Consider the following 15,886-nt stretch of genomic DNA (forward strand, 5'->3'; position numbering starts at 1 on the left):
CCCTTTAATTAATAGGTTCACATCAACATTTTGGTGAATATTTGATATGCCCTATGTTTTCAAACTAATGAAAAGCTCCCTTAGCCACGAGCTTCTTCATTAATGGATGATCTAAATCCCTTCATGTTCTACCTTTAGCTTAAAAAAAATGTCTACGTCAAGGTTCATCTACTTTTATTGTTCCGATTCATCTATTCCAACCTCACCTTAAGCCCTTGTAGAAAATCATTGATTTTTCCATACAAAATTCCGTTGTCTTTATTTCTTTAAAAGTCATATCTTATTCTTAAGGTTTGAAGGTTGAAATAGATAGAATCTTAAGGTTAAAATGTTCGGAAAACATAAAAAAAAAAAATCCCAAGAGATTGAACATGACTAGTTCTGGAAAGAAAATAAAATTAAGGGTTTTTTTTTATTTTATTATTACATGTTAAAGATGAGGGCACCTACGTCACTTTTTGCTAGTATTTGAGAAAAGACCAAGGTCAAGGGGCAAGTCGTCAGTTTGAAGACACAGTTTGGCTATAAGGATAAGAGAACTTTTTTTGGACATGTAGATTAAGGATGGCCAATCCTTTATTCCTCTATAGACACAATCAGTCGAACGAACTCTTATCCTGGATAATAAAGGCCTGCAGCCAAACATGATGGAGCAAACGAGTGGAGAATTAAATTAAAGTGCTTATGAAAAAAAAAAAAAATTTTGAAGAACCGAACATAGATTTTGGGTAACATTCTAACCAAAGTCAACCATTAGAAGCAAAAACAAAAAACAAAACAAAAAAGGTTTTGAGTTTGACAATCGAGATGACGGGCAATATTTTGAAAATAAAACTCAGAAAAATCAATGAAGATTTTGTAGTTTTTTTATTATTTAAATCAAATATGATCTTGTTGCTAAGCATTTCTAATCTACCCTATTTTACACCCAAAAAATATATAATTACTTAAGTACAAATATATTATAATAACTAAGTGCAAACTTAGTTAAATGTTTTATCTAGTCGATCCACTTGTTAGAGACAATTTGATCTTGACCAGTTGGTTCCCTAATTTGTTGGTAGGGTATCGAACCACAAACTTGTTCCAATCGAACTAATTCGCAGTACGATTCACTTTTCAGTTCCTGATATGAAGTGATTTCAACCAACTTTTCTTTTTCTTTTTTTAAATTTAACTGCCCCTTCACATGTTGATAATATTTGAGACATCATCATCAAATTTTAAATCTATAGCATGTTCCTTTGACCTTGGTCTTTATGAATGGACTGATGAAAAATGATCAAATAGTCCTTATCTTCAACCAATAAATAGAAAAGATAGTTACGAAAATGTGATAAACTTTTGACAAATTTACAATTCTGACTCACTGTTCATTTTAATTACAAAAACATGAATAGTAAAGAATTTGGAGGTTTTAAAGTGATTATTTCGAAGGTTTAAAGGGATTATCTCACTAAAACTAGCGAAACCAGTGAGATAGTCACTTTAAACCTGTGTACTTGTCATTTTAAAAGTTTCAAATTCGTTATCGTTCCTGTTCTGGTAATTAAAATGAATAGTGAGCTTGAATCATAAATTCGTCAAATTCTGATCACGAAATGATAATTCACATAAAGAGATATTTATGAACTAGTCTGGAGAGACCTCTAGATTGTACGTTGTATCGCACATCCTGACGTGAAAGTGCATTAATACAAGTGAAAAAGCATTTATGGCTCCTATCCACTTTCACGTCAGGATTTGCGATGTGGGATACAATCTTGAGGTCACTTTAGCATTATTTTTTAGGAAAATGCTGGAATGACACATGCTATTTATTGAGATTCTCCCAAGTTTGATGTGGGATGTGCACATAACCATAGATGTATTTCCTCGCAATACGAGTAAAAATCATCTTGGGTTATGTATGCATCTCCACGTCAGAATCACAATAAATCTTGTCACTCCAGCACGACTCTATTTTCTATGAAACTGTCATCTCCAATCTCTTTTTCACCATCCTCGTCACTTCAACCTTCAAATGCCCTCACCTCCGACTACCCTTACAAATTAGGTTCATTCTCGAGTGGCAAATCACAAACTCGAATTGGAACCGAGCAAACCCACAAATCAGGTAACATAGGTTTTGACCACGAACAAAAACCAAGATTTGAAACCATGTCACATTAACATATTAGTTCTTGGATTTAGTTTATCAAAATTAAATTACCCATGATCATGATGTACGATCCAGACAAATTTCCTGAGGTCTCCATGCTGTTGTTACTTAGTCTCTCATTCTATCTGAAAAGAATAGCAGAGATGAAACAGATTTAGAGAGAACTTTGAAGCTTTACAAGGTTTACCCACACACACACACACACACACACAAAAGCAAATGTTTGTAGAATAAATTCGAGTTTTCCAAACATGGAAGTTGTATAGTGACAAACCTTGAAGAGATTGGCTAATTAGTGCTCTTTATGTTCCGAGTTTCACATATAGAAAGAAAGAGTAAGAGATGAGAATGAGATATTTAGTTGTAAAGTCGTTGTATTTTAGTTTTCTCTTATTATAATAGAAAAAATATGTACTAAACGAGGATTCAAACAACGCGGAGAGATTGAAGTGTGAAGGAATAGTGTTGCTGAGAAAATTTCTCTTATTGCTTATGTCATCTGCACATGTCATACCGGTGTTGGGCTGTGAGAAAAAAAATACTCTTCCTTATATTATCATTAAATGGTAACCGTGATTTTCAAAACTTTAAATTTAATTTTTTTTTTTAATTTCTTTGATTTTTTTTTTTTACCTTGACTGATTAGGGTAAAATGGGCTCCGAATGTACTACTGGGAATGAATGTTTGATCTCTCTCTCCATACACAGATAAGTCACAATTCACAATTATTGACAATTTTGTTTCAATTATAATTTTAAGACTTGAGCCTAATTGAAACTTGGTCGAATCGAATCAATTGAATTTTGAGAGATTCATAATCCAACTCGATGATGACATAACTCGCCTTATCAAGTTGGCAAATCGTTAAGTAAACTTGACTTAATCGAGATCAGCTCGAAAATGTATCTAGTTAGGTCTGAAATTAGATTGATGTACATATAGGGTCAGGATCCATTGGCTCGTGCAAAAAAACATAGGATCCCAACCATGTAACATAAAATCTTATAGTTAGCTGAACGTTGGATTTCATGTCTACACAGTTGAGATCATGTGTTTTCTAGTAAGTCGTTGTTCATGAGTCATTGGAGCCTGACGACCCATATGTATGCATTCGAACCCACTTCGTGTACTGACAAACTTAACCAATGCTACAGTGGTACCTTCAAGTTATTTGGTTATATATAATATATAAAAAAATTGTTTAAAATAAAGAAGTATTTTATTTATTTTAAATATTAAAAAAATTATAAATATTTACAAAATTAATCCCATGTTTTTCTATCAATTGGGTCGAGGTTCAAAACTATGCTTATGAGTAGAAAAATATTTATTACTTGGCCAAAAAGAGTATATCATGTAGCACCTAAAATGACTAGAAGTAGAGTAGTCATCCAAATCTTGGACGTACAAGATGAAGACTATTTCAGTGAAGGTCAAACTTACAAGGAAACAATCCTAAATTTTTAAAACTAAGGGAGGCATATAATATTAATTGAGGGAAGTAAGTCAAAAAATAAAAATAAAACATGTTTTAATTCTTTATAAAAACATAATAACTTGGTCTATCTATCATGATTTTAAAACTTGTCCGAGATCGAGACGTATCGTCCAAGTTGTCCCGGTATCAGGCATGAATGAGACGAACACACAAATCAATTTTTTGAATGAGATTTAATACCTCACGTTCATTTTTGAAAATTTTGGACTGTCAATATGGGGTTCTGTCTGACCTTGATTGAGTCCTAACCTGGCCCTAAAGATGCGGGCTCTACCTAAACCAAAAAAAAAAAAGTGTTCTTTTACAATATATTTTTCTTTGTGTGTATGAAGATTACCCTATCAAATTGAAGATGATACCTTATTAACTTACAATTGTTATACATGAGAGCTAAATTTTAATTATATCAAAATATATAATAGCGGGATTTGATAGTCTGAAAATTATTGAACCTGGGCCTACCCTTGTGGGCTCAATATGAAGGCCCTAACCCTTGTTTCGGCAGGTGGGCTAGGCCGTGCCAGGCCAACGGATCAATTGACACCCTTAGGTTTAAGAAAGTAAAGAAAGTGTATTACTATATGTCAAACATTGTTGAAGTTAGTTAAGGAGGCTGATGTGGATTTTCTTTGGGATATTTAAACATTCCTCTCCAGGTTTCGGTGAATATTTGAGTTACCCCCTGTTTGAAGATGAGGTTCAATATATTCTAATCTACAATAGAGCTTGAAAATAACTGATTTTGATTCCAGTTCATCGTTCATTTTAATTCCCAAAATTTTTTTCCATCAAGTTCATCACTTTATACCAACAATCTCGCCGTTAAAAATACCAAGGTATCTGACTCTAACATTACATGCATTTGGTGATAATTTACCAACAAGAGCGGTGATTATAAAAGTTACTTCAAAATTACCTGTGATCTCATTGTAATTTATCAATGAGATCGTTTATTATAAAAGTGACAATCTCGTTGGAAAACATGTTTCCGGAATTAAAATGAGTCGTGTACTCGAATCAAAATTTTGACATAAGTTGCCCGGGGTTACGGAAATTTCTCTTTCCGAAACACTCTTATCTCAAATATTGACCAAAACATCGAATGGCTATGTCTAAAATCACAGCAGTAGATCCTCTATATTACATTTTTCCTATAGATGCTTGTGGTAGTTTAGGACGTGCGATATCGCACATCAACAAAACATGTTACAACAAGGGTTTTTTGTGACCATTTGTTTTCAAGACCTTTGATCATGGTTTTAGAAAAGATTTTTTGATGCAGCCCAAAAAATTGAAACTTAATATTAACTCACAAGAACATATAAAAGAAAAAATAGAGAGTAAAAAAGAAGAAAAGAGAATCCACATTAATTGATAGTGGATCTCACCCAAAGAAGTATATCAAAGGACTTAACCTCTTGTTAAGAAAACCAAAATTTTATTGCTATTCAAATATACCACCTCTACAATGACTCACACCTTATGTTTTTATAATATTAGCAACTAGACTCGTACTAAAATAAGATTTTCTAAACACCTACTTGTATCTAGAATCCAAATAAAACAAAAGACTAATAAAGTATGAAAGAAATCTTAAATTAAAAGTACTCTTGTGTGTATGGATTTCAAAACTAAAACAAATTCTCCAATTAAATCATGACTACCTAGTCTATAAGGGCTCATAAATTTTTTTTTTTCCAAATCTGATCTATGCACCGAAAACTAAAGGATTGGGTGTTATTTATTTTCAAAAGATTCTGACTAGCCTTACTAAGTGAGTTAGAATTTCACTCGAACTATAGCTCCTTGGGCTCACCTATTGGCATCTAAAAATATGATCTAATACTTCAGAATTGTAGAGGACAAAATTATATGAACTTAGAACAAAAATATTCTTAAAAATGTTATTTTTCACCGTTGAATTGTAATTTTAAATTTGGGAGTTAGGTGGAAGTTTGATAGCCGTCCATTTTGAAAATCACAGATCAAGATCAAAAGAAATTGTTTTCAGAGATTTTATTTTATTTTTTTTTTTTTGTGGATCTAAATTTTTCGATGAAACTTAGAGGGCTGTGTTTGGATTCTGATGTGGTAATCCATTTGAGCAAAAAGGTCACTTAATGAGGCAAAAAATCTTAGTATGTTAGTAAGGAAAGTGTTTCACTTTTCAAAATGACCATGTCAAGAGTGTAGAATGTCACTGCAGGGAACTACAGGAAAATGGTACTATAGAGGATCCGCTCCCATGAATCACACATGTTTCTTTTCCTGTAGATCGACACCTAAAATGTCACGTGATGGACCTACACCCCAAAAGAACCTTCTTAATGAACTATTTCTTATACTAGGATCCTAATACCTGAAAATTTCTTCAATCTAACCGTTAGATCATTCATAAAAAACTAAAAATAAAAGATTGAATAAAATCGCTAGAAATCCCTATTTATACTTACTTTTAGGTTAGGTGTTATGATAATGGATCACCCTGGTTGACCCATTCCATAAAGAAGATTTCTCTAGTTTACTGACTCCAAGTTGACTGTATCTTGTTAGTTTGAATTGAGATAAAATCTCTCCAAAATATTATCTGTGGTTGAGAGAAAATCTCTCCATCAGATTGTATCTTGTGTCTCTAGCTATATAAAGGATGTAATCTAACCCATTGAGTAAGCAAGATATTCACAGGAATTTCAATCTCTTTATAAGGTAGTCATATCATTCCAGACATCTTCGACCAACTTTGATCTTACAATTCAATCTACTTCAACAATTTTACGGAATTTTCAAAATTATAGAATCTTGGATAGAAATATGACTTCGTGATAATCTGACGCACATTGTACGCTCCCATCATAGAATCGTAAATCTTTTGCTTTGGGATACACAAGAGAAAGATTTATCGTTCTATAACTGCCAAGTAAAGGAGTGTACGAGGAGTGTCTGAAAAAGACTTAGATTATCATTAGTATAGAAAAATTAAGGATTTTTTAAAAGACATTAAGGTGAGATTGAAACGATGGACTGAAGATAAGGTTTAAAAGATTAAAACTCTATCAAGTTATTGGGATATATATAATTATTTTGTTGAATCTCATGGATTATCATCAATCTAACAGCATAACCTTCTAAATTTCATGAAAAAAAAATATTCAAAAAATAAAAAATAAAAACAATGCTTTTCGAGCTTGATCTTAGGTGTTCAAGTAGGAAGGCTATCAAGCACCCAAATTTAAAGTTAAAATACTTCGATAAAAATAACATTTTTTTTCAAAAACTAATTAAAAGTTCATAGAATTTTGTCCTCTACAACACTGTGGCATCGGATCATGTTTTTGATTGCCACAAGATGATCCCATCAATCGATTTTATTTTTTTATTTTTTTACCGTTTGCCGGAGAGAGAAGTTCTCTCTTGTTGTTTACGTCATTTGTGCCAAACAGTTGTTGGGCTGTGGAAAAATCAAGTTGGACCATGAGAGGTTGTGTACATCATCATGGATGTGAGGACCCACTGGGCAAGTGTGTTGTTGCTTTCCGTTGCATGCTTTTGTTGATGGAGTCCACTGAAGTATTTTGTTCTTTATGAAGGAATTGTTCAACTTTGATCCACTTTTATTTTCAAAATAGGTTAGGAAAAAGGACAAGCATCCTGTACTATCATCCTTGAAAATAAAGTAAGGATTATCTATGTGGTTGGATAGAATTCACATTATCAACTTCGTTACGTAATTTTATTTTTTATTTTGTGATTGTAATGTTTCAATTTGTGAGAATTATTTTAACAAAGGGTGAGGTCCCACCAAACTAAACCTTACCGATAAAAAAAATGAAAAATAAATTTTCAAAGTGGATTAATAATTAAATTAAGAACTGGATTAGGTTTTGACATTAGATAACATGTTTGAGATGAATCATATTTGATAACATATGATAAAGGGTGTTTTAGGTAAATGGGAGTATTTTGCAGACATTTTATGTAAGAGAATCTCATTTTTGACAAGTTGGTGAAAAAACCTCTTCCATGAGTGAAATCTCATGCTCTATATCATGAGCAAGTTGGGTGCACAGTTTGGCATGCACCATCCATTTTGCAATCCAGGAGCAAGTCATGAAATATATGTTGTTTGGGAGACACTATGTGAAAATTGAAAATTTTGACACGAGAATTTGCCAAGCCAAAGCTCACAAATTTTAGAAATTAAATTTTGACGGCCCATGACAGTTAAAAAATTTTATGGTCCCCAATTCGACGGCTTTGAATAATCAAATTTCTGCCATCCTCCATTAATTTGACGGTTTCGGTCTGTTTAAAAAAATAATATTTGACAATGAAAATTTTAACACCTTGGTCCATCAAATTTTGTGAAATTCGATGGCCTTGGGCTATCCAATATAGGTTTTTTTTTTCACATTGTGAGAGAGTCATCTAATTAACTAGCTTTGTAACTTTGAAGCCAAGGAAATACACTATTGGTCCTATTCTTTGAGCACAAATATACTTGCAAGGGAATGAATAAGTTTACTAATTGCACCATTGCTACTCTTGATAAATAGATGAGTCAGTCGTCGAAGCAATTGTTGTGTAAATGTCTTGTATTCTGTTGGGTTACACAGAGTCGCGGGGGTGCAAGGGGCAGTACCCCAGGCCCAAATATTTTAAGGGATATTAAAACAACAATCGTATAATATTTTCTTGAGGATTTTCTATTTTTGGAGAGTTTTTGTTTTGAGGAGTTTTACATGTTTTGGTAACTCTCAGTTATATAAATAGAGACCTCTAGGGTTGTAAAACTTATGAGAAAATAAATGATTATTCTTGTTTTGTTCCATGGATGTAGGTACACTACCGAATCACATAAATTCTTGTGTTTTGTGCGATTGTGTTATCTTTGCTATTTTGATTTTTTTCACACCAACAAATGCCATCAACTTGGAGTGATTGTTTGTTCACAACCCAACACTGATTTGACATGTGATGCTGACGACATAAGCAATAAGAGGAGAACTTTTCATTCTCATGCACATAGTGAAAAAAATGAAATTTCCTGATTAGATCAACTTGTGGCATTCAAAAACATGATCCAATACCACGATGTGGTAGAGGATGAAATTCTATGAATTTAAAAACAATATATATATATATATATATATTTTTTTTTTTTCAAAATAAAATTTTAATTTTAAATTTGGGTGTTCATTAGCCATCCATTTTCAACACTTTTGATCAAGCTTGAAAAACTCTATTTTTCTTTTCAATTTTCTTTTACCATGAGCTTTTTCATGAAATCTAGAAGGCTATGGTGTCCATTGCTAATATGATAATCCATGTGGATCCCACAATACTTTTTAAGATTTGAAATCCAAAAATTAAGATTTAAAGGCAATGGATGTGCAGGCAGGAGGTAGAAACAAATTTCTCTCTTATCACTAATGTCATCAGCACCACATGTCAAACCGGTGTTAGTATGTGAGCAAACAATCACTCATCAACTTGTACACTTCTTCCTTTATACAATTATACCAAATGTATTTTCACTTGGAAAACAAAAAACTTGAGAAGATGCATGCTAAGTTATTCAAACAGTATAATCTAAGTTCGTTGAGACTTAAGAAACTGGCAAACATGTGTAGGATGGTGAGAATTGTTGAAGCAAAGTTGTTGCATATTCCCATCTTTCTTTAGGCCCCATTTGGATGCAAAGAAGGAAGTAAAAAACAAAAAATTTGTAACTGTCAAGAAAGCACTTTTTAAAAAGTAGAAAGTAAAATCTTACATTTTAAAAAGTTCAGATTTTTTAATTTTTTTTAAGTAGACTAGAACATTCTTTTTTACTTCTTCAATTTAAAAAATTAAAAAAATTATTTTTCAAAAGTATTAAAAGGGACTCTTATTATCAAGTAAAAAACATTTTTCATATCAAGTTGTCTAATGAGAACACAATCCTAATAGTGGTAGCTTCACAACATGGCTAAAAATGTTGTCATAATTGATTCCAATTGCTTAAGGCCTTTGGGAACCAGTTTGGCTTTGTAACATTGGAGTGAATCATCTCTTTTGACATGAGGCAGCCCACAATCTTCATGTTGGGTTAGTTTGTAAATTGAAAACTTTGTTACATATTAACGCCTTGCATTCATTGTAGTGTGGAAAGCATAAAAAGAGAAAACAAACAAAGATGAAACAAACACACAAAAAACACAAGATTTAAGCGGTTCAACAAATTGCCTACGTCCACAGAGGCGAGGGGGAAACACACTCTCTGTCTTCTTCTTTTCTTTTTCTTTTTCTTTTTTTTGATCAATAAGCTGAGGCTATAGAGGGCCCCACCCTTCTATTGAAAGCTGTTAATGCTAAACGAAATAAAAATTTATATCCTCCAAGAGGATATTATACAAATCCCTTGAAAGATTCGAATAATTAAAAATACAAAAATTTTCACTTTGAGTCACCTTTTCATGATCCAGCTTGAAAATATTGAAAAATGATGTTCTATAGAAATTAATTCCCTTTTGTTTGAAACTAAATGGTAGGACAATGGTGGTAAGTACCTAAACAACATATTTAATTTGTGTTAATAAGAAAAGTTGGTGTGGCGATATTAACTCTATGTTAAAACTGAAATTTGATACATTATTTTTTCAAGTATTTTGTTACTATCTTGTACCTTCAATACTTAATTTGCCACCATTTTTTATAGTAGTAACTAAAAAAGAGAGGCACTTACAAACAAATATGCTTGGGCTACTAACGCCAGCACTCGAAATACAATCCGTAAAGTAGATTGCTTGAATATTAGAAGTACAGTGTGTGAATAGCTTTGTTTGTAGTCATGAATTTTCATTGTAGGTCCATTAACTTGTCTAATCCTTTCTAAATTTTTCTCGCAAGGTTTCTTTGTGATTGGCATCGAAGAGCAGTCTATCGGAATGGAGAGGAAACAACTTAAATACCCATTTCATGTATTCTTCTCAAACAAAAGGAGAGTTCCCAACACCTCCGACCCTCTCCACAATCGCTGAGGATTGTTGGTTTCCCCTCTTGTTACTCTTTAGTTATGGTGATGGGGTCTGTTTTGTTTGCTTTTTTTTTTTGTTTTTTTTTTCCCCTTATCTTTTCTATTTAGAAAATAGTGATAGAAGAGAAGAAAAAAAGGTGAAAAAGTAGATTTTGAGCTTTGAGCACACGCAATGGCTGTTGCGATACATCTTTTTGTTATATAGTGTGTTTTGTTGATGATGGTGGGTGGGTGCTTTTTTTCTCGTAAATTGCATCCCATCTTCTGTAACTTTTGTGGGGGCTTCTTGTTTTCAGTTCCTGATTAGGAGATTTAGAAGAGCATAGAATGTTGTAGCGTATTACATTTTGTTTTTACTCATAAATCTAAAAAAAAAACTACAGTCATAGACAGTCGTTTTTCCCGACTGTTGAGGACAGTCGCAAATGAAAGGCGACTCCTTATGAAACGACAGCTCTACCGACAGCTAGAGCAGTCGTTTTTTGCCCAATATGATGTAGTGCATCCCAGTAGGTAAGAGGATAGTTTCTTGGATGAGAAGAGGAAGTCCAATGCATCGATTATTCTTTGGAAAGCCGTATTGTTTGTGAGTATCTGGGCGAAACTTCTGCTGAAAAGCATCATTTACGTCGTGCAGATTTTAGCTTTACATAAATGACAGTTGACAGACCATCGTCTTTGTGAAGCACTTTAACATTTTTTGGCTAAACAGATTCTCAACTTGATTTTAAAGTGAATATAAGTGGCATAGGGATATAATTAGAATACTAATGATAGAAATCACTGTATAAACTTACTAAAATAATCCAGAAAATTAACTTGACGAATTTTAAAATTATCATACCAACATCCCCAAATGGTCAAATATATTATAAATTCCATGATTTTGTGCTAAATCTTCTTTTTTTTTTTTCCGCAAATGAATTTTTATTTATTTATTTTTCTTGTTAAAATTTTTTGATTGATAAGTTGGGGTTGAGAGGTCCCTTCCCCAAAAAGTACACTACTAGCAAGTGTAGTTACAAGTAAGATCTTCCTCTAAAAAATGCTTAAGCTCTTGAGGGATAAGATCTTCCTCTATAAATTTCATGCATTTATAAGTGAGATTAAGATAGGGTAGAAGAAATGGAATATCCAACATGTGGCCGGATTAGCAAACCTACATTATGGACGTCAGTAAAAGAATTAGTGACATTTTGGCGCAAATGACGTAATCAATAAGAGAGAACTTCTCTCTCTTGCCCACGTGAAAAAGGGGAAATCGATTGGTTGGATCATCTAGTGGCATTCAAAATCATGATCCAATACCACGAGTAATACTTAGTAGGAGAGCTGCAATTGGCACCCCAACTTTTACTTATTACACTCAAAGTGTTTAAATTATTTATCACACTCCAATTAAAAATTAAAACACAATCTTTAAACATTACAAAGGTTTGGCTCAAATTATAATTTCAACCTCACAAAACATTTTAGCACTCCGTCAAACAATTTCAGTAGTTGTTTACCATTATAATTAGGCTTATATAAAATCCTAAACCCAAAAAACAAAAATCCAAAAAGAGAGAGAGAAAGAGCTCCCAATGGCATATCCCAACATTTTTTTTATTTTGCTAAGCAAGGTACGATCTTGAATTATATCACATAAATATACAAAGGGAGGAGACCCTTTAATTTACAATCCAACTATAAGGAAGGGCAAGTCTACTCAAAGCAACACTTTGCTATGGTCTGTTTTAATGAGATTAGTAACTTGGTGTTCGAGGGAATCAAACCCATGTTTATCGCATTATCAACAAAAAACTTTACCAAGTTAGTCGGGCACCTGCAACATTTCTATTATTGATATGTCAAAAATAGTATGTGCTACAACCAGTGGCCCTAAGATTGTAAATAGATAACCAACGGAAATGAAGATACGTAATTTATATCAAATCTACAACTAACTTGATCATAGAGTATTTTGTTATTCTTATTGAATATGACAGTACACTTTCTCTTTTTGAAGAAGCAAGTAAACAATACCCAATGGAAACTGAATTAAAATAAAATTTAAAAATACTTACAATGATGTATATATATATATATATATAAACAGAAAAAAAAAATTGAATGAAACCGAAACTAAAGTTTGACTCTATGTCCTTAAAACAATATTCACCCCGCACTGGTGCTTATAGTCTTTGGCAACTGTCTCCTAGGATATAACGATATCTTTCTTGTGATAGTGGCACTTCAAACCACAAGAACAATAAAACAATTATGATTTGCACACATTCTCTCTCTCTCTCTCTATGAAACTAATATAAAGAATGATAAAGAAAAATTATGTAAAAAATGCAATAAAAGATGGATTATAAATAGAAGAAACAAGACAGTTAAATACCTATCATGGAGGGACATGACTCTTGGAAAGGTACATAACTCTTTGAAAAGATATTACAACTCTTGACAATTTTCTCTACACATAACTATTATGAATAAGTTTTGTAACTACCCATATGACTGTTGGTATGAACCTAAATTTTTGAAACAAACCCAAACTGTAATTTATTATTCATTATTCCAACATATTTTTCTAGGTTCAACCATACAATCTAGAATCCCAAGAGAACTACTACCAAAGAGGAAGATCAAGGATCATTAAACTCACACAAATTGAAAGAACTTACAATTATAAATTATTTAGAGTTGGTAGAGTAGTTTTCTATATATTTTTTTTAAGTAGAATTTCACCATTTGTACAATTCATAGGTCATACACACTTCATATATACAAACACCACCACTAGTAAAATCAAAAGTCTGATAGAGAATGATGGGCCCACACATTTCTCTTCTACTATATAAAGAGTAAACGGCCAGGAAGAAGAGTATCATCTATCACTTGGATTTGAATGGAATGGCCCTGATTACAATCTGATGGTACACAGCTGCGAGTGCTGCACCAATGAAGGGTCCCACCCAGAAAATCCACTGATACCCAAAACAAACCAACAAGACAAAAAGTTAAAGTAAATATCAGATCAGTCCAAAAACGTGAGATGGCTCCACTAATTTAATGGTGGTGATCAAAGATATACATATGAAATGATGAGGAGAGAGTGCTTACGTGGTCATCCCAAGCGTGGTCCTCGTTGTAGATGATGGCTGCACCGAGACTCCTAGCTGGGTTGATCCCGGTTCCTGTAATGGGGATGGTGGCTAGGTGGACCAAAAACACTGCAAACCCTATGGGCAGTGGAGCCAGGATCTGTGTGTCCATTAAATATAACAACATCAAGATCATCAACCTCTCTCAAAATCAATAATCGAATAATTTTTTCATATAAAAGTAAATGAAGAAAATTCTTGAATACAACGACTATAACCTTAGTTTCAAAACTCGACTCAAACTCATAATGTCCACCAAGTCAAGTAAAGAGATCTCTCTAGTTGAGTCGGAGGAGTAAAATAAAAATATATTGAATTTATAAATATTTAAAATATAGTTTTTAATATGTTGAAATAGCTAAAAACAATTATAAATTGGGGATGGACTAAATTATACAAGCGTGCAGTTTGTGTGATTGATTGGTCCGGGATTCTGTGAAACCCTAGATTGAATTTTCTTTCGGATTTGGAGTGATGGAGTTTTAGAGAGAGAGAGAGAGAGAGTAAGTACTAACAGGAACATGGGAGTCTCTGGCACTACGCTTGGCATCAGTGGCGGAGAAGACAGTGTAAACAAGGACAAAGGTGCCAACGATCTCCGCTCCAAGACCATCACCTTTGGTGTAACCATGAGCCACAAAGTTGGCACCACCACCCTGCAACTGGTATTGTGTCTTCTGGAAGCCCTTCACAACACCCGCACCACATATGGCACCAAGACACTGCATCACCATGTAGAACAACGCCCTTGTCAACGACAGTTTCCTTGCCAATAGAAGTCCGAACGTCACAGCTGGGTTTATGTGACCCCCTGCATTTGCAACAACACAGCCCTCCGAGATTTTTAAATTGATCATATGAACCCTTGACTTCAGTTTTCTCTACTATAAAATGACAAAAATACCCTTGTTTTTATTTATTTATCTCCTAAAAGCCCATTATCTTCGACCGTAAAATATTTTAAATCTTCTCATCTATCATTTTCAATCTCAGAAAAGTGAAAACCCATGTCTATGATATGTCCATATCCCCCAAATATATATCTTGAGGTTGAAGGATGAGGGTTACTAAAGAGAGGTTGAAGAGGAAGGATTTCCGGAAAAGAAAAATCTGAGGGCATTTGGGTCATTTTGTACATCATAGGCAAATAATAATCAATAAATGGTTATTGATTTTCAAAAGATGAACATGAGGATATTAAGTTTATTTTCTAAGTCTCTTTGTGGAAGACCAAAATCAACAGGTGAAAGAGAGAAAGAAAGACTATATAGTTACCTGATATTCCAGCAGTGCAGTAAACAAGAGCAAAGATCATGCCACCAAAAGCCCAAGCGATTCCTTGAATCCCAACAGTAGAGCACTTGTTGGGAGATTTACTCACACCCATCACAGTTAAAATAGTAATATAAAGAAATAGGAAGGTTGCCATGAACTCAGCAATCCCAGCTCGGTAGAACGACCAGGAGGACAACTCGCCAGGTTCGAACAAGGGGGCAGGTGGAGGTTCCCTGTAGTCCTTGTCTTGGGTCTGAGCTGCTGTTCCAATTGGCTGCCTTTCTGAGTACTTGTTTGCTCCCAGCCTCACATCTTCCTCCTTTCCCTCCATCTCTCTCTCTCTCTCTCTCTCGCGCGCGCTCTCTAATTTTTCGAATTGAACTTGAAGAGAGTGAGGAATGATGGATTTTATAGCGTAGGTTTGAGAGAAAGCTGGTGGGACCTTACAGGGAATTTGTCTGTTGGTACGACCGACCAGCGATGCAGTCTTGTCTTTTTAAATTGTTTTACTGACGTAAATGCCCTTGTTATTTTTTTATTTTTGTTTTGTGTCAATAATCGGTGTCGCTTTTGGAAGTTGGCGCTTGGGTGCCTTTGCTTCTCAATCCGATTCTTCTCCCAGGCTAGTGCATAGATTAGAATTTTTACTCATTGAAAAGTTAAACTGAGATTTCACATAATTCTGAATGATCAATCACCATGTGAAAATTGAAAAATTCTACTGAAAATTTTGATGGATCAAAGCCCATGAATTTTAGAAATCAAAATTCGACAGCTTAGGGTT

General features: G+C 33.6%; 1 protein-coding gene across 2 annotated transcripts; it reads right to left on the reverse strand.

Annotated features, from left to right (window-relative positions):
• Nucleotides 1–13,349: 13,349 nt before the first annotated feature.
• Nucleotides 13,350–15,483, reverse strand: LOC147395574 (aquaporin PIP1-2). 2 transcript variants are annotated; one of them, XM_086451372.1, is made up of 4 exons: nt 15,103–15,483; nt 14,343–14,638; nt 13,758–13,927; nt 13,350–13,650 (listed from the first exon to the last, which is right to left on the reverse strand). In XM_086451372.1, the coding sequence occupies exons 1-4, from the start codon at nt 15,431–15,433 to the stop codon at nt 13,587–13,589; spliced, it is 861 nt and encodes a 286-aa protein (XP_086307498.1). In that variant the 5' UTR covers nt 15,434–15,483; the 3' UTR covers nt 13,350–13,586. The 2 variants fall into 2 exon arrangements, with proteins under 2 accessions (XP_086307498.1, XP_086307497.1); XM_086451371.1 differs by having other exon boundaries at nt 13,787–13,927; nt 15,103–15,482.
• Nucleotides 15,484–15,886: the final 403 nt, after the last annotated feature.

Source organism: Akebia trifoliata, chromosome 8 (assembly GCF_017979445.1).
Source record: "Akebia trifoliata isolate Shusen 1 chromosome 8, ASM1797944v1, whole genome shotgun sequence".
Classification (NCBI taxonomy): domain Eukaryota; kingdom Viridiplantae; phylum Streptophyta; class Magnoliopsida; order Ranunculales; family Lardizabalaceae; genus Akebia; species Akebia trifoliata.

What these genes read in the sequence shown, in the direction of transcription:
- LOC147395574 (XM_086451372.1), bottom strand. Translation starts at nt 15,433, where the DNA reads ATGGAGGGAAAGGAGGAAGATGTGAGGCTGGGAGCAAACAAGTACTCA. An exon ending in CCAGAGACTCCCATGTTCCT is followed by an intron (nt 13,928 to 14,342) that starts GTTAGTACTTAC and finishes ATGGACACACAG; the next exon opens with ATCCTGGCTCCACTGCCCAT. An exon ending in CTCTCCTCATCATTTCATAT is followed by an intron (nt 13,651 to 13,757) that starts GTATATCTTTGA and finishes TTTGGGTATCAG; the next exon opens with TGGATTTTCTGGGTGGGACC.